General features: G+C 44.7%; 1 protein-coding gene across 1 annotated transcript in view; it reads right to left on the bottom strand.

Annotated features, from left to right (window-relative positions):
• Positions 1-20,617, bottom strand: part of Ostf1 (osteoclast stimulating factor 1) — a 52,031-nt gene extending 31,414 nt beyond the window's left edge. The window contains exon 1 of the mRNA XM_041662222.1: positions 20,410-20,617. Coding sequence (XP_041518156.1) covers positions 20,410-20,443 — 34 coding nt within the window. The 5' untranslated portion in view covers positions 20,444-20,617. The remainder of the gene's footprint in view (positions 1-20,409) is intronic.
• Between the last annotated feature and the right edge of the window lie 83 nt (positions 20,618-20,700).

Genomic DNA, 20,700 nt, shown 5'->3' with positions numbered 1-20,700 from the left:
AAGTTGCCAGCTTCAGTGTTACCACCCCTTTCGGGGACAACCATGAAAGACACTGGGGTAAAGGAAAATATTCACAGTGGGCAGAATTTTAGGCAGTACACATGGTCTTACACTTTGCTTGTAAGGAGAAATGACCAGATTGTGACTATTTACCGAAGCATGAACTGTGGCCAGTGGTTTGGCTGGATGGCCAGGGACTTGGAAGAAGTACCATAGAAAACTTGGTGAGAAAGGCATTCTCATTAGAAATATGTGGGCAAAGCCCTCCAAATGGACAAAGTGTCTGAAGACACTGCCGCTCCGTGTAAATGCTCAGCAAAAGATGACCTCAGCATAGGGGCTAACAATCATAGATTGGATAACCCATTCTGAGGATGGTTAGCCTCTTTCCCCAGTCATCCCTGCCCTGGTCAAAGTTGGGTGGGTCCTTGAACAAAATAGCTACGGTGTCTGAGACGGAGGTTGTTTAAGGGTTTTTACAGCCCAATAAGCCTCTCCATCAATACAATAATCCAAATCAGACCAAATCAAACCAAATTAGAAAAAGCCCAGGTTTAATGGATACTAATACTCCTGGGTACCTCCCAGCCCCAAGAGATGGAACCCATAAGGGATGGAGATGGAAAGGAAGACCAGAAAACCATGTGTTTGTTCTCTGGGGGGCAGTTTAAATACCCTGTGGGAGTGGTCTTGGGCCTCTTTTGGGAGGGGTCACCATTTGGCAGGCTTTCTCAGAGGTGCGACTCCCAGAGGAGGGGGCTTGGGATGGAACTTTCCACTCAAATAGCTATATAGGGGCTTGATAATATAGACTTCCACTCACCACGGCTGACTTGGCTGCAGCTCCTGCTGAGTGGTGGATCTACCAGCAACCGAGACCAACAACGAGCCTAGACATGACATGGCTCCATTCCCCTGAATGACCAGTCAGCTAGGATGCCAGGCTGATTGTGCTTTCTTTGTGGAAAGGGCATTGCTTTGGCCTTACTGGGATAAATTCTTATTCTGGTTATAGACTTGCCTTTGCTGATGTAATGCATCTGCAAAAACTAGCAACAGTGATCCTACAAAATGCCTTATCCACCATCATGACATTCGATCATCATTTTATTTCACACACTATTGCTTCTGACCAAGGAACTCATGGTCAAAGGATTGCAACAGGGGGTGCATGCTCATGGAATCCAGTAGCCTTACCATGTTCCCCACCACTCTAAAACACATGGCTTGATAAAATGGTGGAGGTGGAATAGCCTTTTAAAGACTCAGTTACAGCGTCAATGGTAGTAACAGGCTGGACAGCAGAGGCAGGGTTCTCCAGAAGATGATATATTCTTTGAATCAGCATCCAACACAGAGTACTTTCTCTCCTACAGCTAGGATTCAAGGACCCAGGAATAGGGAGTAGACTAGGAAATGGTCCCACTCAACACACACAAACACACACACACACACACACACAAACTGCTTCCTGGTCTTATGCTCTACTGGCCTAAAAATTGGCACCAGAAAGTGGGCTGTTGCTATGAAGAATCTGTCCATGTGGTTTTTAGGAGGAATTTGGAACCCTGGACTAGAAAGCAGTTGAATGCTATAAATAGAGCTTACAGAGCCATTCACATGGGAACCTAGAAGTCAGCTGTATGGACAGCAGAGTGGACCATGGAAGCCCAAGTCACAGGTTTTCAGAGGGAAGCAAGGGCTTTCCCAGTGCTGGGCTAGAGGCCATTCCTGTGATATCTTGGGGAAAAGAAAAATATCTGCTTGCAGTCTGCCCCTGTCCTAAGAACTTGCCTAAGGTTAAAAAAGTGATGGATTAATCCTTGGGTATGGTTATTATTACATAGCCTACAATGAGAAAAGAGCAAGTAGGGCAAAACATACAGTTTAGAGAGAAAAAGAACTTCAGGAAGTTAGAGGCTTAAAGCTGTAATTGTTAGAAATTAGAGGGGCCTACTCTGCACTGGAACAAAAGGAGGGTGCCCTCAGGGCAAGATCCCACTGGCTAAACTTCCAACCTGCAGTGGAGAGCTGCAGGCATCTTCTCATAGCAACTAAATAAACACTCCACTACTAATGTGATTCAAGGGGGTAGCCTCCATCTCACACAGACAGCTGAACTTGGCCGTGTAGTTCATGTCTACTTGACACTGGCTTCACAGGCATGAAGGTTGCAAGAATGACGGGGTTGTGCATGGTTTCAAAGAGTTGCTGAGGTCAGTCAGTGTATAACAAGGGAGTCTTTGCATGAGGCCATGAGAGGGCAAGAGGCTGTGAAAAGCCATTGTGTAAAGCTGTCAAGGAAAGTCTGGGTTGCAGAGGACAACCCCAATGCTAGAGATGCCAGAGCCATGAAATAGGGCCAAGCAGAGCTATAGAGGGAATAGAATCAGGAAGGGGGGGGAGAGAGAGGGAGGGAGGGAGGGAGAGAGAGAGAGAGAGAGAGAGACTGTAGGCAGCAAAGCTGGAGGAACAGAGGCTCTTATCTAAGTCCTTTAAGATTAAAGTAGCAGACGTTGGATATGGAGCTGCAGGATTTGATGTTTGCCCTCCTGGGTTCTCGTCTTGCTTTGGTTCAGTATTTCTTCACTTGGCCGCATTCCTCCCTTCTGGAATGGTAATAAAAATTCTATACTATTATACATTGGAAGTATATAATTTGCTTTTTAATTTTACAGGGGGGGGTTACAATTAAGAGACTGCTGAGAGACTCAGTGTTAAGGAATATGAAAAACTACAGAAACTTTTCAAGTTGGGCTAAGTGCATTTTGCATTATGGTATGACCCTAAGCCTTCGGGGGCCAGGGAACTGAATATGGAGGTTTATGGTGAGAATGGCCCCCACAGTCTCAGGCATTCAACTACTTGGTTGCTGGTTGGTGGAACTGTTTATGGAAATTTAGGTTGTGTAGTCTTGTCAGTAGTCCATCACTGAGGAACAGGACTGTGATTTAAAACAACTGGCCAGCTTGCTATCTGCCCCATGCTGTGATCAAGGCTGTGAGCTTGCAGCTTCCTGCTCCAGCTGCCACGCTTCCCTCATGATGGACCTTACCAGCCACGGAACCATAAGGCCGCAGAAGCTCTTCCTCCTGGGGGTTGCCTGTATCACACTATTTTATCACAGGAACAGAAAACACAGTAGGGGGTGTTGTGGGACATTTGATCATACTATGACATTCCTAAACTGTGCTAACAAAGTTAACTTTGAATCAGAAGGCCAAGTCAGTAACTAGCTGACCAGAATTAGCCACAGTGATGCTGATACGGATACTGAAATCAGACAGGAAGGAGAAGGGAGGGACTTGGAATTCCTGCACTCTCTTTGATCCGTGACCTGTGGAGAGTGGAGGTACTGGCTGTCAGAAAGGAAGGTCAGCTAGTCGCTCCTCCTCTGCTTATTTGATCTATCAGGTTTTCACCCCAATATCTGACTCTCAAATTTTTATTGGTAATAGAACAACTTGGCAAAACACAGCTGGGGGAAACTGCGAACAAGGGTTCAGAGGCTATGCATGGGGACGGGCAAAGGACATACAGGAAGCCTTTGTTCCTTCCACTCAATCATGCTGGGAATTTAAGGCTTCTCTAAAAGCAAGTTTGGAATTCCAGAATACTTAAAATTGTGAATGCTCAGATTAGGGATATTCAACCACTACAACTCTTAGGTAGGTGTAAAACAAACAAAGCAAAACAAGCAAGCATTCTGATGAAAGGATGCCCACGCAGTAATTTTTACCATGTTAATAAAAACACAGATTGCCTAGTAAGTTAACACTTAAATTCTCAAAGAGCTGGAAGGAATTGGTCAAAGAAACTGTTCAGCAATAGCATTAATCCATTTTCCACAATTCTTAACATAACACTGACATTTTATACAGCAGTTCTGGAACCCTAATCCACATAGGAAAAGAACAAAATTAGAAAACTCTTTCTCCTGCACAAGAAAATTATCACATGCCAAAATGACCTGTCCTTGTTATCTCACCATTCCCAGAGCAAGTGAGTCTCAGCATTTTAAAACCGCAGGTCGGAAACCATTAGTAGATTGAGAAACAAAATGAGCAGCTTTAAAACTTAAATAAGGCCACATAGGGTGGCATGGGACTATTAGCCTTCAGGAAACTGAGGTAGAATAATTCAGTGCAGCCTAGGCCACTCAGTGAGACTGTTTGAAAAAAAATAACAAAAGATTAACTAGATCAGAAAAGATGAGAGCTGAAATAATGATTTTGTGAAATGCTTGCTTCGCTGGGGATGGATGAAGGCCTAAATAGATATTTTAGAATTTATCAAATACAGATTTTAGTGTACTGTTAGCAAGCAAACAAGTGTTGGAAAAGTAAATGTTGGAAAAAAATTCTACACAGAATGAAATACTTTAACATAATACAAAAATAGGAAACTATTCAAAAGTTAAATTATGATTGTTAACTTAGACAACCTAGAATACCCTTTAATGTTTTCACTCATCTATAATATGTATATGTATCTATGTGTGTGTGTACAATGTGTATGTGTGTCTGTACAATGTAAGCATGTGCTTCTATCTGTGAAAGCAGGTATATTCAGAGAACGAGGCCAGGCATTCCAGGAAGGGTCTCCTGTTTCTCTAGTATGTACTCTAGGCTGGCTAGCCTGAGGGCTTCTGGGAATTCTGTCTGACCTTCCACCTCCTGCAGGAGTTTTAAGTTACAGATGCTCACACCACATGTGTAGCCTTTGCCTGGATTCTTGGAACTGAAGCTCAAGTTCTCGGTCTTGACAAATACTTTATCCACTGAGCCATCTACCAGCCATATTTTCAGAATTTCATATAAAAGGTCAGCAACCATAAATTCTCCACAGCAGGAGTCTAGCCCAGGGGGACTTTTATAAAGCTAAGCCCATCACCACACACACCAGCCCATCACACCAGCTCTGCTCACACAGCTACTGCCCCCACGACAAGGGTGCCGTTGTGATAGTAAGCCTTGATTCTTATAAAGCAGAAGCTGAGAGCAGCGTGTACCCTCTCACCACCTGGACTTAACTAGATGATGATGATGATCCCACAAAGATTAATAGCAATCAGGCTAGCTCAATAATAATTCTCAACCTGGACATATCATTTTCACTCTTAAATGATCTGGAGGCTTAAAATTAATGAATTCACAACCATTGTTAATTATTATAACATTAAGATAATAGTAAACCCAAATACCATGCCTTGTTTGATTACTGGTGAGGGTTTTTTCTGCCATCTACAATGCATATTCAAGCGGATGTCTTTGTATGTGGGTCGTGTCAGCTGGCTAGTTGGTCAAAGCTGAGAGGCAGGTTCTAAAAGAAGTACAAGGCTAAGATGAACTTAGTGTGGGATGTGTACGTGTGTAGATGTGCATGTATGGATGCATATTTCTATGTATTTTATGGACTAGACCATCAAGCAAAATATGTCTTACTAGAAGTCAAGGTCACAGATAAACCCTAGAAGTCACACTCCAGGCTATCTGCTGGAAGACTCTATAAGGAATGTGAAATATTTCCTCAATGTTGTTTTAGTTTAAAGATTTGGCTATGCATTAGAAACACAATATTCTCTTTCTCCCTCAAAAGCAAATAGTACAACCAATTTTAGAGTTCTTAAAAGAAAGTCATTTGACCAAAAATATATTAGAGAAAACATAAATTTAGTACATAGATTTATTTTTCACGTTTTCCTAAGAAAATGAAAGCCAAAAAAAAAAAATTCTTATACTTTGTGGACACAAAAGAAAGTGCCACACCTTAGAATACTGATATTCTTGGATAAGTGAAAGCTTTAATATGTTTTCTACCAATCACCGGTATTATATCATCCATGCATGATCAAACAGAAGGGTTGTTTTTGTTGGTTTTCAATTTGCTTTCTTTTTGATTAGGCATACTTTACATCTGTGTGTGGGTGTGTGGGTATGTGCATGTGAGCACAGGGGCCCTAGGGAGGGAGAAAAGGGCATCAGATCCCCTGAGGCTAGAGTTACAGTCACAGCTGTCCCCAAATAGTGCTGAGAATTGAACCTGAGTCCTATGCGAGAGCAGCAAGCACTCTTAGCTGCTGAGCCATCTCTCCAGCCCCTGAAACAGGATGTTTTCTGCTCAGAAACGAAACAGAGGAGTCTAAGGGACAGGATCCAAGAGCTACAGCCATCATTCCGCTCCTGAAGTGAAAGGAAACAGCTGTGCTCTGTGGGCCAACACGGGCCTCCCTGGGGCTTTGTGGACTCCCACGCCCATAAATGGAAGAGCATCTCAGAACACGTTTCTTGGCTTGGATTTCCATGTGTATCAGTCCACAAAAACCCGCTCCTTCAAAACTAAAAAGAGGCAGAAAAGCAGAGTGATTTGAGGCACAGGACTGTTCCAGAGCTGTGGCGGTGTAGAAAAATCTAACTGGACACATTTCTTCCCACATCCTCACCTTCTTGGATTAAAGCAAATCAACCGAAAAGTCAACGAACACTGTTTGTGTTCCTCTTAGCCCATCACTACCCCATCTCTGACTGCTACCCCTTCTGCAATCCAAAAAGGGGCGGGAAAGACAGAAGAATTTGCAACGTGTCTTGATTTCAGGGGCAGGAATGGCGGGTTCCTTACAAACAGTGGCCAGTGTGTTTCCTGACAAGAGGGTTCTGTTTATTAACAGTGTGCCTTTCTAGTCCATTTTTTTCTCATCTGCTTCTACTCTGCAGTACCTTCCAGCAACCTCAGTTACTTTTAGTTCTTGAAAGAGCATACATGCTGGCTAGTTTTATGTCTTCTCCATATGACATAAACATCCTTAAAAAAAAGGACCTAAAATTCCAAATGACAAGTTCTTTTTTTTTTTTGTACGACAAGTTCTTTGATGACTATGCCCTGGGTAACTAAATATCAGAGAAAGGGGACAATGATTGTTGAACACTCCTCAGTAGTTTAGGAAACCAGGAGAAAAGAGGAAGAAATGATGACAGCCTTGAGACGATATGGACCACCTCTCCAAATGGTTGAAGCCCCATGATTGACAGCGGACAGCATGACCCACGCCCTAAGAATAGCTTCACAGTTTAAAACAGTATGTCCCAATGCATAAAAGTGATCTGAGTTCAGTGACCAGATGTATTACTGATCAGAACAAGAACACCGCTGTTCGCTCCCATTCTGTCTGGTCCACGCTCTCACGACATGCGGAATCACTACAGATGTCGTGCAGCCCACCAAGCCTGAAATACTCAGAATCTGCCCCTATCCCACGGCCCCTTCTGAAAGTAACAAGTTAGACAGAGGCGTATTATGACAGAGCAAGGGGAGCTGCAGCCACGTGCTCCACAAAGACCCCAAGTGAGGCTGGGCCCAGCTTCCTCCAGTATGAGACCATTAGCTGGGCAAATGACTCTACATATCCAAGACCAGAGAGAAGAAATTCCCCAACACAAAAACCATTCACTGAAAACTAAATGACCCTGTTATCCCAGGTACTTGGAAGGTTTAAGCAGGATGTATGATATTCAAAGTCACCAGGCAGCAGAGTGAAGCCAGGAAAGCTTGTTTCAAAAGCAAAGGGAAGGCTGAAGACGTGACTCAGTGGCAGAGCACCTGTCCCATATGCAAAGCCCCATGATCTGGAATGTTTGAAATATATAGCTTTGGGGGAATAAACTTACAGTGTGCTATTATGTAAGAGACTGGCTGTATTGTACATGCAATTAGCTATGTAAAGCAAGATATGCATAAAGAAAGACTACAAGAAAACACAAAATGCTATTTCCTTCGAGAACAGAACTACAAGTCATGTTTATTTCCTTTATGTTATAAACTGCTGGAGTGATTAGGAATTACAAGAAAATATGTTCCTTATTAATGTCCAGTTCCAAGGGCAACTTGGAAGTCATGTGTAATTATCAGGATCAACTAATAGGGGTCCCCTTTTCCCTATTTTCCCTGAAATAGTCATGCAAAGAAATGGCAGGCAGACAAACCCCTACAATGGCAAAACACTCACATACACAGGTGAACACTGAAATCAGCACAGTTTACAGGAGGAAATGTCTTGAGTTAGAATGACAACATAAAGTACCCATGCAAAGGGAGGGAAGGGAAAGGAAGTCCCAGAACAAAGACCATTGGGAGTATTCATGGGCTGCAGGGCAGGAAGTGCATTCCGGGACATCCACCAGGTCAGTGTGCTCGAGGCAAAGCATGGAAAAAAGGATGAGAGATCAAGCTTGGGGTGTGAACATGTGCTAGGCTCTCTCAAGCTCAGAGGCAGGCAGAGGGGTGTTTGGACTTACTTTATCTTTTAGTTGCTTTCCCATACTGTTTCTAATGGCTGGGAACTGCATATGAATCCCACATAATCAAAGAAGGCAGTCATAGCCAACTCTTCTAGTGGAGCAATAGCTAAAAACCTACATGTCTAAGCCTATGTGTACACTCTCTCACATGCTTGAAAATAGAGTTCACAGGAAATGCATATACACACACATATACATGCATACATATGTGCACACATTTTCATAAAACGTAGGATTTTATTAAACAACAACTTTCCTTTCAGGGATTCACTCCAGTGTCTTTGTTCCTATCCGCGCCCCCCCCCCTCCAGGATCCACACCTCTTTCTGTAGACTAGTCATACTGATTACAGACATTCTGTCCTACTACTGGGAGGTCTGTAATTGGAAACAACAGGTCAGACCATTTCATGTATTAATGTGTGTAACCAGTGGTTAGAAAGTTTGTGAAAAGAACAAAGCAAGCAGCAGCAACAGGGCGGTGGTGGCGCACGCCTTTAATCCCAGCACTCGGGAGGCAGAGGCAGGGGGATCTCTGTGAGTTCGAGACCAGCCTGGTCTACAAGAGCTAGTGCCAGGACAGGCTCCAAAGCCACAGAGAAACCCTGTCTCGAAAAACCAAAAAAAAAAAAAAAAAAAAAAAAAACACTTCAGATTTAAAGATCTCGAACACTAGCGTGGATGAAACCCTCTTAGACTTAGCTCCCACGGACACACCCTAGCAAGACAATGTGCTCTGAGAAATGTATTCAGTGTATACAAACCCGAGAAATGTGTTGAGAATGTATGGACTCTTGAAACCTGGCAGGGAAACAAGGGTTTGTAGTGTGGGAGAGACAGGAAGAATCATAAGGGGTCAAAATATAGCTTCAACTGCATGGCCAAATCTGTAGCAGAAAATTAATACTCAAACTCTGGTGTAACAAAATAAGACCTGGGTGTGTTTGAAACAGAAAAAAAAATAATGAGAAAAAGAGAAGAAAAAATCAACAAATAACACCTTTGAAAACTGAGCCCTTCCTTTTCTTTTTTTTTTATTGAGCTCTACATTTTTCTCTGCTTCCCTCCCTGCCTCTCCCCTCCCCCAAGGTCCCCATTCTCCCAATTTACTCAGGAGATCTTGTCTTTTTCTAGTTCTCATGTAGATTAGATCTATGTAAGTCTCTCTTAGTGTCCTCATTGTCTAAGTTCTCCGGGACTGTGGTTTGTAGGCTGGTTTTTTTTTTGCTTTATGTTTAAAAACCACCTATGAGTGAGTAAGTACATGTGATAATTGTCTTTCTGTGTCTGGGATATCTCACTCAAAATAATGTTTTCTAGCTCCATCCATTTTCCTGCAAAATTCAAAATGTCATTATTTTTTTCTGCTGTGTAGAACTCCATTGTGTAAATGTACCCCTTCCTCTTCTAAGAACAAAAAGATTTTATTTTTTTTTTCTCTGCAGCACATCAAAGTGATCACAAAGACCCTGTCTCAAGAAGTCGAGCTTGACAGCAAAGTCTGTCCCAAAATAAAAAGATGGCTGAAGATATGGCTCAAGAGCAGTGTTGTGAGGCCCTTGGTCTAGTCCCCAGTTGTTGTTGGCTTTTTTTCTGGGGGGGGGAGGGTGAAAAGGCACAGCCAGTGGTAAGGGGCTCAAAAATGGGGAAACAGGTTTAGAAAAATTGGCAAGATTTCTATCTGCAAGAAACCAGCAAGGTGTCCAGAGCAGTGCTGCCACTGATGCCCGGCTTCCAGCTGGAGACTGCAACCCTGGGTACATCTCGAGCCCAGCAATGTTACTTCAGAGGTCTGTACCACACCTGTCACAGGAGGGACAAGCACAGACGGTGGCCCTGGAAATATGGCACTAAAATATGCTTCTCCTGCCGCTCCCTTCCAGGGCCTGACCGGGAGTCTCCATCTCTTCAACCCTGGCCACTACGCAGCAGACAGACAGTGGGTGATGAGCCCTGGTCCTCGCAGGTGAGACGAACTGTGGCGTGAACTGTGAACTTTACATAGACAAAGGGTCTGACAGAAATAATGGGGTCTGGAAAGCACCAATAAGTCCAAGAGGCTCTCACCGGGCCAGAGGTGCCCTTTGCAGGGTCAAAGGGTGTTTCCCCAAACCACTGCAGTTTAGGAAGAAGGAAGAGGGAGCAGAGGCCTCTAGAACATCCTTGAAGAACAGGACCAGTTAAACTTAAAATGTGGTTTTCTGGAGTCACAATTAGAACAGGGTAAATTACAGGACTATTAAGAGTAGAAACCCCCTTTTCTCTCAGAACCTGACAAGGAGGAGGAGGCAACCCCTGAAGGTCACAAAGTTTAGTACCTCACTCACCTCCAGGACTTGCTAAGACCCAAGGTCCCTCCTGCACCCCTCTGAGGCCATACTAGGTTCCTGGATTGCTTTTAAAACGCATTTGAATTGCTGGGTACCCAGAGCATCATTCCACACATTTAAGAGCATGGAGACATGTGGGAGGAGACTATGGAATTTGCCCTTGCACTCTAAAGATGCCCTCCCTCCCTCTCAAGCCTAGATCCTATGGCATTACTTGCTGAACATGTGAATGAGTGGCTGGGACAGAAGACAGAAGACCCTGAACTCTCAGGGCTGTGACCCCACCCAGGAGCCATGGTCACCTTAACCGCAGGCTCTGAGATGGACACAGGATGCGCTCTCCTCTATACTCATTGGTACATTCATATGTAGCCCACCACCTCTTACCATCTTTCCCAAGAAATTAATATTCAAAGTATTATAATCTCCAACAAACTGAATTTATTTTTTTTCTTTTTTTTTTTGAGATAGGGTTTCTCTGTGGCTTTGGAGCCTGTCCTGGAACTAGCTCTATAGACCAGGCTGGTCTCGAACTCACAGAGATCCGCCTGCCTCTGCCTCCCGAGTGCTGGGATTAAAGGCGTGCGCCACCATCGCCCGGCTCAAACTGAATTTATTGAATCCTAAAGTCACGACAATGAAACTTGTTCCTATCACTATAATAATAAATTCTTGAGTTAATCCCTTAACCTCAGGTCTAAGCATTGTTTATTTAGTAGTCGGGGAGTGAGGATGGAAGGAAAAAGGTTTTCGGTTTCTTAGAGAGATGCACATCAATGCAGAGTGACACATGGACAGTCATCCTTGCAAGGGAAGGCTCCTCATCCCTCTGGTTAAAGACTAGCAAAGAGCCAGGCAGTGGTAGCACACACCTTTAATCCCAGCACTCAGGAGAGTGAGACAGGTCAATCTCTGAGTTCGAGGTCACCCTGGTCTACAAAGAAACCTGTTTTGTTTTGTTTAGTTTTGAAAAAAAAAAAAAAAGACCAGCAACAAAAATCCTCTTACCTAGAATCAGAAGCAAGAATTCCTATAAAGCAAGGTCTGACCTTGAGCCCATAGTTTCAGACGGTCACATTTAAAAGAGACAGAAAAGATGGGAGCGCCCCAGAAAGGTAAATTCTAAAGGACACTACACACAGAACTTCTAAGACCTACAAGTCATATTCCTAGAGCTCCCACCCACAGAGCTGACATTTTCTTTTTTTTTTTTTATTTTTTTTTTTATTTTTTTTTGAGCTGACATTTTCTAAACGTAAAATCCTTCCTGGGTTGACGGCTTCTGGGAAAGGGAGAGTCAGTTTTCTTTAAGGGTGTGACCCCTGCTAGGTTGACCAAGCTCTAGAGGATGCAAAGTCATGACTACAGAGGCAGCATAAATCAGACTCAGTGGGATATTAAAAAGGGGGGGCACGAAGTTGGGAGAGTTTAGGGTGGGTAAAGGTTAGGTCTGGAATGAGCTGGGAGAGGAGCATATGAATATGATCAAAATATATTGTAAGAAATTTCTCAGATCATAAAAATATTCATTAAGTAAGTGACCAAGAAAAAAACAGCCTGTCTTGGCAGTCATGCAGGGTCACATTTTACAATGGTCTCCTTAGAATCGGTGCATGTGGTACCCTTCAAGCATCCTGCCAGGTACCCAATGTTCTTTCTCCAGTTAGCTGTACACAAAACACTACCCTACACAGGCAGAACAAGTGAAATGGATCACTTATCCATACACTGGGCCCCACCCTAGTCCTCAGCCATCCTCTCCTCCCACTCGGTATCAGTCCTGGAACTCTGACCTGGTGTAGTCCATCTTTCCGCAAGTGTGGATCCACACGGACTAAGCAGCAGTTACAACTAGGGGTAGTCAGGGAGTAACTAAAGGATCCTGGGGTCTATGAGAAGCAGTGTACAGGAAATTATTCAGAAATATGAGAGATTATATAAAAGGTGAGTCCAAAGCAATGAAGTAAACTTGGAATCGGACTTAACATGGGACAAAAACTGAAGTCCAGAGTTGTCTGGTGACTTACCATGGTCACCTAGCAAGTTATCTGAAAACTCAGGACCAGAACTTCATCTCGAAGCTGGGTTTTATTTTTCATTTCTATAACTGGCCTCCTCCTCTATGGTGCACAGAGAGGGCCTCTAATACTCTGAGGTGGTTTTCATACCTGATCCTGCCACTAGAGCGTCTCTCACTATTCAGGGAGCTCTTCCCAGAAGCATGTTTCTTACTTACTGTATATACACCTTTTGTCTGCTTTCAGACAGGGTCTCATGGAGCACAGGTTGGCCCCAAACTTGCTACATCAGTGAATCTGGCCTGGAGCTTCTGATGCTCCTTCCTCTACCTCCCATGCTGTGATTACAGGGTGCGCCATCATGTCTGGTTTATATGATCCTGGGGTTCGAACTCAGGTCTCTGTGCACACTTGGCAAGCACGCTACTAGCTAACCCTTACCCTATATTTTAATGTAAGCAATTTGGAGATGGGGACTACAATAGATTAGTGAACTGGTTAATATGGACAGTGCGCTTACTCATCAATGAGAAGCAGAGAGTTCATGTTCAGGGCCCATGGGCAGAGAAAAAAGGAAGCTGAGTTCTAACTGTTGTGAGTGAGGAAGACTGGGATAACTCTAAGGAAGATGTTGTGGTAAGGCTCCCCAGGTTTGTGACCCTGGTGCTTTAAGGTGCCACCATGATGCCCAGACAAGTTGGCCATGTCATTAAGGTCTGCCTAAGATGAGGCCTGAGGAAGGACAGAAGCCCACATTAAATGCTACACAAAAGTAGACAGACTTCCAGACTATGAAAGAGTACATCAGAAATAGCCGAGGGCCCATCTGGACGGGTACTAGACAATAAAACAGTGGCAAATAACAAGGGGTAAGGACCGTTTGAGCATTGGGGATCTGGATACCAGTCAAAAGAGAGTCCAGGGGCGGTGGTGGTGCAAACATTTAATCCCAGCACTCAGGAGGCAGAGGCAGGTGGATATCTGTGAGTTCGAGGCCAGCCTGGTCTACAAGAGCTAGTTCCAGGAGAGGCTCCAAAGCTATAGAGAAACCCTGTCTTGGGAGGGAGTCCAAAACAGACGTCAAGACATCAGAGACCCCAGTCCAGCCAGGAAACAGGCAAGAGCTTGTTCCAGAAAATACAGCTCCTAACAACCAGAATTAAGTCCTAAGGAACCAAAGGTCCCCAAAGAACCCGAGTCTCAACACTTGAGTACAGACCAGGCCCTCCAGAAGGGGAAGGAAGGTATTCGGCAAGAACCAGAGGGAGGGTTCTCAGAAAGAGGATGGCAGTGGTTGCCACAGCAGCAAATCCTACTTAAAACTGCAGCTACGTTATGACCAGATCCTAGTAGGCAGCTCAGTGGGTAACTTGTATTTAGACCCTAAATACAGATGTGGTTGAAAAGGCAGCTTTCTTCTCCAACAGGAAACTAAGACTGGGCCAACTTCAAGTTTAGTACATATTTGGTATATGAACTTGGGAGGGAATGATTTTCTGCTGCAATGTTTCAAAACCAGAGTCTTAGCCCAAAACATCCATGAGAATGTCTCCAACTGAGGTCCTCCAGCAGTACCATCAAGATGAAGCTACTCTGATTCATCAAGAGATAACGGACCCGCAAACAGAGTATGTGCTCTAGAAAAGCCCGGAAACCTCAGCAAGCAATACATCAAAGAGAGGTCTGGACTTTAAGCAAAGGCAAGACACAGTAATCTTCCAGACTTCCGGAGTCTCATCTAAGGCCCCGCATCTATGCTTACAGGGCTAGAATGGGGCAGCATCTCCCAGGAAGCGCAGTGTTTGTTTGGGAGAGTCTCATGAGGACACTTGGTAGGCAGCCTGCCCAGATTAAGCCCAGGACTGAAGGGTAGCTCTTGTCTCACAGGAGTGAGGTAGACCCTGGATGGCCAGCAGGGAGCCTCTAAGAAGGAGGCAGGTCAGGAAGACCCTGCTTGGTGCTCCCTCTGACTCTTGTAAGGGGCCTGAGTGAGTCCCTCAGGCTCAGTTACAATGCCACTGGTAGTAGCATCTTCCTTAGTGTGAATTCAAATTGCTCCCCAAGTTCCCAAGAAATCAGGAAAGCCAGGAGAAAAGATGGACTCGGGGTGCTTGGTGAATCCAAAAATATAAAACTGGAGTAGTGTTGAAGGAGCTGTGGGCCACGTTCCTGCCGCCCGGCTCCTGGCTGCCAGCTAGCTTATGCCCCGAAATAATTACACGGAAACTGTATTCTTTTGAACACTGCCTGGCCCATTAGTTCCAGCCTCTTATTGGCTAGCTCTTACATATTGATCTAACCCATTTCTAATATTCTGTGTAGCACCACGAGCTGGCTTACCAGGAAAGATCTTAACTTGCGTCTGTCTGGAGTGGGAGAATCATGGCAACTGACTGACTAGGCTTCTTTCTCCCAGCGGAGTAGCTCATCAAATTCATAGGGAAGATACCATGCCAATCGAAATGTAAAACTTAAGGTAGGCGGAGGAGGCACACACTTTTAGCCCCAGCACTGGGTAGGCAGAGGGAGGCATATTTCCAAGTTTGAGATCCACCTGGTGTACAGAGTGAGTTCCAGGACAGCCAGGGCAACATAGAAAAACCCTTTCTTAAAAAACGAAACAAAACAAACAAACAAGCAGAAAAAAACCACAAAACAAAACATGGACAACTGCAAAATTGCCCTTCAGTTCCTGCCTCCAAAGTTAAGTTGAGAAGTTTGCCTGTGGTGTTCAAAAAGTTCTTCGGGTGTTAAAATAATGTAGGAAATGATTGGCAAGAATAGGAAGGTGGCCGCATCAGGCACCCGGGAACTTGTTTCAATCTTTTGAAGTACCTAATCCTCTTTAACTACAGCTACAAGCTCAACAGCCACAGCCTACCAATACACAAAACCACATCCTCAGACGCACCTGTTGGTGGATACTTCGGTTCTTGCTTTTTCTGTATGGAACAGAACCATTTTCCAAAAACTAGGCACACACACACACACACACACACGTCTGCAGTTCCCTATGTGCACCACGCTTCCCTGGAAACTTGGAAAACCCTGGTATCTGTAGTCAGTCAAATGCCTATAGTAGCTGTGTTTCCTCTGTACTTCTGTCAAATGTCTTTCCCTTTCACACTCCAGCAAACTCTTCCTCAGCATGCCCCTTCTTATATTACCGTTCCTCGGTGACACCTTCTCAGTTTCCCCCCAAGCTCTGTGCCCTGTGCTTCCAACCCTCCGATCATCTACAATAATATCCAAGTCAAATGTATTACATTTTTTTCCTACTTTGGCTGGGTCGCAATTTTTTAGGGTTAGGTGAACTGATATGATCGATTTGAAATGTCTCCAAAAATGGCAGTACACCCACCTTCTGATATACAAACCCCACTACAGGACTACAGCCTGTGGATTTGCAAAACTAACTACCTGCTATAATACTGCTTTACCAAAGACTGGAAACCATCAAAATGTGCATCAGTAGGGTTCCCTTAAATAAACATCCGCAAATACCATGCAGGAGTTTAAAAGAAACCCAAACCCTCTTCATACCAATATGTACATTTTTCTCCAAATTCCTCTAATGTGGAACAGGAAGAGATCTCAGTGGGTTGAGGTGCCAGCAGCCAAACCTAAGCATTTGAGTTTGATTCCTGGGAGAGAGAGCTGCCCTCTGACCCCTACAGATGCACTATGGCTCACAATCACAAACACGAACCCCCTTCCCATAACATGTCCAAGTTAAAGCCCGAGCTCTAGTACCACACCACACCATGCACAGCTATCTTTGAGGCATCGAGTAGCTTACTTATCTTGAGTAAAACAAGGATATAGGGACCCATTCACAGTGAAGTCAGAATAAACACAGTAGATAGAGGATACGGAGTGCTTGCTCCCGGCCCTGACGTGTTGGGCCAACTAAATGTTCATTTTGCCCATCGCTATCATCCAGGGAGTCCTAAGAAAGTTTCCCCTGGGACTTCACTCAGTCATTGGGTATAAACGTTGCAAGTATAGAAGGAAAATCCCGGTGTACATCTGGGAGTCGAGTGATCACTCTCACTACTGCTCCATTATTTATGCAGGGGTGGATTACACAATAGTTGAGACCAGTTTAGACGAGACTCTTTTCCTCTCAAGTTTTATTTAAAGGGCATACATACAACGCCTTTTGTGCTTTTATCATGACTAAAAGGCCAGAACACTGGCTGGCTTCTTCTAAGTTTCACAGATTTATTTCCACAGAACACATGAAATATTTATGATGCCTTCCTGTCACCACCAAAATCAATAAGTCATTTGGAGAAGATGGCTAAAGTCAGACATAGGTTCCAACTACAGTGGACTGTCCCCAAATCTGTCTGAAATGAGATGGTCTGGAGGTACATATGGTATTCAGTGCACTCCTTACCCCACGGCCCATCATATTTCTCCATCTCTGTGAAAACTGAATTCTGTCTTGCACACCTTCAAGCTAGGTAGAGCCACTTTCCTTGCAGTGCAAGGCTCCCAGGGTGGCTGAAAAACACACAAAAGCTCTCTGCACTAAGAGGCCTCGGGGCTCTGAAGGGCAGGTCAGTCCTATGCACTGAAGACTGAGCCAGGGTGCCAAATCTAATGAGTAGGGGGAGGGTTTCAATGACAAACCTTCAGGGGCCAAAAGTGACAACATAGAAGGTAAAAGGCTATCTATCCAAGGCACAGACAAACTGTGATTGAAACGGCGTTTCAAGCATTATACAGACAACATAGAACAGAAACATTCCAGCCCACAACAAGACATCTCAAACTGATACTTGGACACCATTCTAAAGATAATTGCTTCTGTTTTCCTTTTGTAATAAAAACTGACTTATGGGGGGGGGGGGACCTGAGAAGTTATTCATACAGTGTACTATCGCTAGGTGATAAGAATGGGTTTTAAATTTTAATATATTTACTTACTGTTTATCTGCATGTGTCAAACATTCTAAAATGGAAAATACATCTTATTACTTTGTTTTTTGAGATAGGTGCTGCATAGTTGGGTGTCTCTTACTTCACTGAGTGCTAGGGTTCCAGACATGCACCACTTACACATTAAGCTTTTGATTTTATATATATATATATATATATATATATATATATAGGATTAAATAATGAAATGGATGCAATCAGCCAACTAACTGTAGATAAAGAAACTAAGTAAGAAACAAACAAGTAAGAGCTGTTCCTGGGAACCCCCAGTGCCCAGCACAGGCCAAAAATAGAAGTTACAGTAAGGAATGTTTAAACTAAAGACCAGACAAGGTGGTGAGGCAGAGGCAGACTCAACCCAGAACAGCAGCCCACTGCTTGGTACAGGCTGCCTGGTCTGAAAAATGCATTAACCTATTTTGTTGTTTATTGTCCCTTGCTATCTATTTGTGATGGTTTAGACTGACTTAAATTGGGCTATGGAATCTCGTAGAAGACAAGTTTCTAGATTTACCTATGGGTATTACCTAGAGTAGGTCAGTCTTTAAAGAAGGCCTGGGTTAACTGAGTTGTGAAGCCTCATTCTTGGCCAAGGCAGCACCGTTCCCTGGGTTTTAGTACTCCATCTGGATAAAAAGGAGGATGCTAGCTGAACAGGAGCATACATCCTTCTCTGCTTGTGACCGCAGAGGCAATGTGTCCCGCTGCCTCCCACTCCTGTGATGTGGGATTACCCTCTGTATGCTGTGAATATGTTTTATTACCATTGGTTAATAAAGAAGCTGTTTTGGCCTTTGGTAGGGCAGAATATAGGTAGGTTGGAAAACTAAACTGAATGCAGGGAGAAAGAAGGCAGAGTCAGGGAGGTGCCACGTTGCTGCTGAAGGAGAAAGATGTCAGAACCTTACCAGTAAACCTCGAGCCTTGTGGTAAAATATAAAATAATAGAAATGGGGTTAATTTAAGATGTAAGAGCTAGCTAGGAATATGCCTGAACCATTGGTCTGTGTTGTAATTAATATAGTTTTTGTGTGATTATTTGGGCAGAAGCAGGCGGATCTCTGTGAGTTTGAGGCCAGCCTGGTCTACAAAGCAAGTTCCAGGACAGCTAGGGCTGTTATACAGAGAAACTTTGTCTCAAAATAATAATAATGATAACAGTAATAATAATAATAATAATGGCACTGACCTGATACAGTTGCTGGGAGAAGTAAATGAATTCAAATATGTATGGATTAGGTATAGACCAGGACCTATCACACAGTATCTGTGGGCCAGTATGATAATAAAAGTTTCTGTCACAAGTAACACAGCACATAGTTTAAGTCCTACTGACACTAATATTTCTCATTGTAAATTACTAAGTCAACAAATTGACTTTCATGACAACTGTATTTATGTCTGGGCCTCCCTTGTAAAATCCCTGTGAAGTCAGGGTTCTCTCTATATAGTAAAAATGTTTAGCTATGTGTTTTCTGATTTGCTTGAGGAAAAAAGCAGAGATGTAGACAACAAAAGTAGTTCCCAGCGCATATCTGCACTCAGTAACAGGATGAGTCCGAAACCACACCCAAGGGTGCGTGAACACACGAGTTCACAATCCCAGCATACAGGAAGGCAGGTTCCTACCAGCCCTCACAGAGGCAACCCAGACTTCACTTTTAATGAGTCTGGAGAGAGGAAAAAACCTTAGGACCCGATTCTCCGGGACATTCTTCCAAATCAAGCGCTTTGTTTAGCTATCAAAGAACTCAGTACACTTGAGGTCCTGACTTACAGCTGAGTTTACAAAACTGCCACCTCACACATCCGCATCTAAATTGCAAATTGCAAACCTCTCAGATTTCACATCGAAGGCAGGAACCTCTAACCAGCACCGCCCTAACTCTGCTCAGGCCAAAGCCAGTCTAAGCCACTTCCTTCACCCTCGGCCCTGAAAATTTTAAGTCATCAGAGAATGCCTATTTCACAAATATGTGTGCATTATTTTCAAAATCGAGAGCTTGATACCGCCACAAAAGTTATTATTAAATTTGGAGTGACTGACATTTAGAAATAAAAAAAGCTCAAGGGGGAAAAAAAAAATCACTGGAGCTGCGTAAGTTACCATAAAGGATGATGTAAACGGCTCGTTTCAAATTTCAGCCTTTGCAATATCAAAGTCGCAGATTGGAAGAAAAGGACTGGGAATTCGTCAGTCATTAATCTCCCATTTTCTACGATTTCTCTTAATTACCTAGCCAACATGTTTATTTAGCCGAACTGAAATGCAGCAGTCCCTTTAAATGCTCTCGTTTCTCCATATCATAGAAAACACTCTAAGAACAACGTTTAAGAAGTGAACCAGGAAGAGTGGTCAAGCACACTGCTTTGAGGAACTTCGTGCTCTCTCTAGCTTAGTTAGCCAGAGTCACTCTAACCAAAGCACTAGGACGCGCGACAGAGCGACACTGCCTAACGCGAAGAGCCGAGAGGGTCGCGGGCCAGACTGTCCCGCTGGCAGCACGGGTGCAGCTCTCCAAAGCTCCCCGGAGACCCCGAGTCCCCAGCCTGCTCTCCTCCGGGCCCCGCAGGCAACGGGTGCAAACCCCACCCAGCCGCAGCGCACTTCCCGTTCGCCGGCCGGTCAAGAACTCCAACTTGACAGTGACACGCCGAGCTATGAGGAAGTGGCCGCGACCTAGGTGCTGCCACCACTCCGCAGGCTGGACCGTCCTGACGAGCGATGCGGAGGGAGCCCGAGGGGGTTCGTCGGGAACTCCGGCTCTGCGCCCCGCAGCCTGGACACCCGCACGAGCGGCGCGCCGAGCCGAGCTCTTACCTGGTTTGACCGGTTTGGGAGGTGGCTTGGACATGGTGCTACGCGGAGCTGCCAGGCTATGCCGCGGGAGCCCCACACGCAGACGGGAACTGGGCGCCAAGCCTGCGCTGGCCGCGGCCGCTCGGGACCCGCGCGCAGCCGATGCGGGACACTCGTACCAGCGAGCTCTGCTGACTGCCCTGCCTTCCCACCAGGAAGTGGCCGCGCCTCGCCGGCCGCTGGTTGGCTGCGGCGGTGAGTTGGGCGGAGCTTCGGAGGGCCAACCTGCTCCGGAGCGCTGGAGCCCCGCCC

Source organism: Microtus oregoni, unplaced genomic scaffold, assembly GCF_018167655.1.
Source record: "Microtus oregoni isolate MIOR12 unplaced genomic scaffold, Mior012 000012F_ref0000307, whole genome shotgun sequence".
Classification (NCBI taxonomy): domain Eukaryota; kingdom Metazoa; phylum Chordata; class Mammalia; order Rodentia; family Cricetidae; genus Microtus; species Microtus oregoni.
This window is presented reverse-complemented; position numbering and strand designations above follow the sequence as displayed.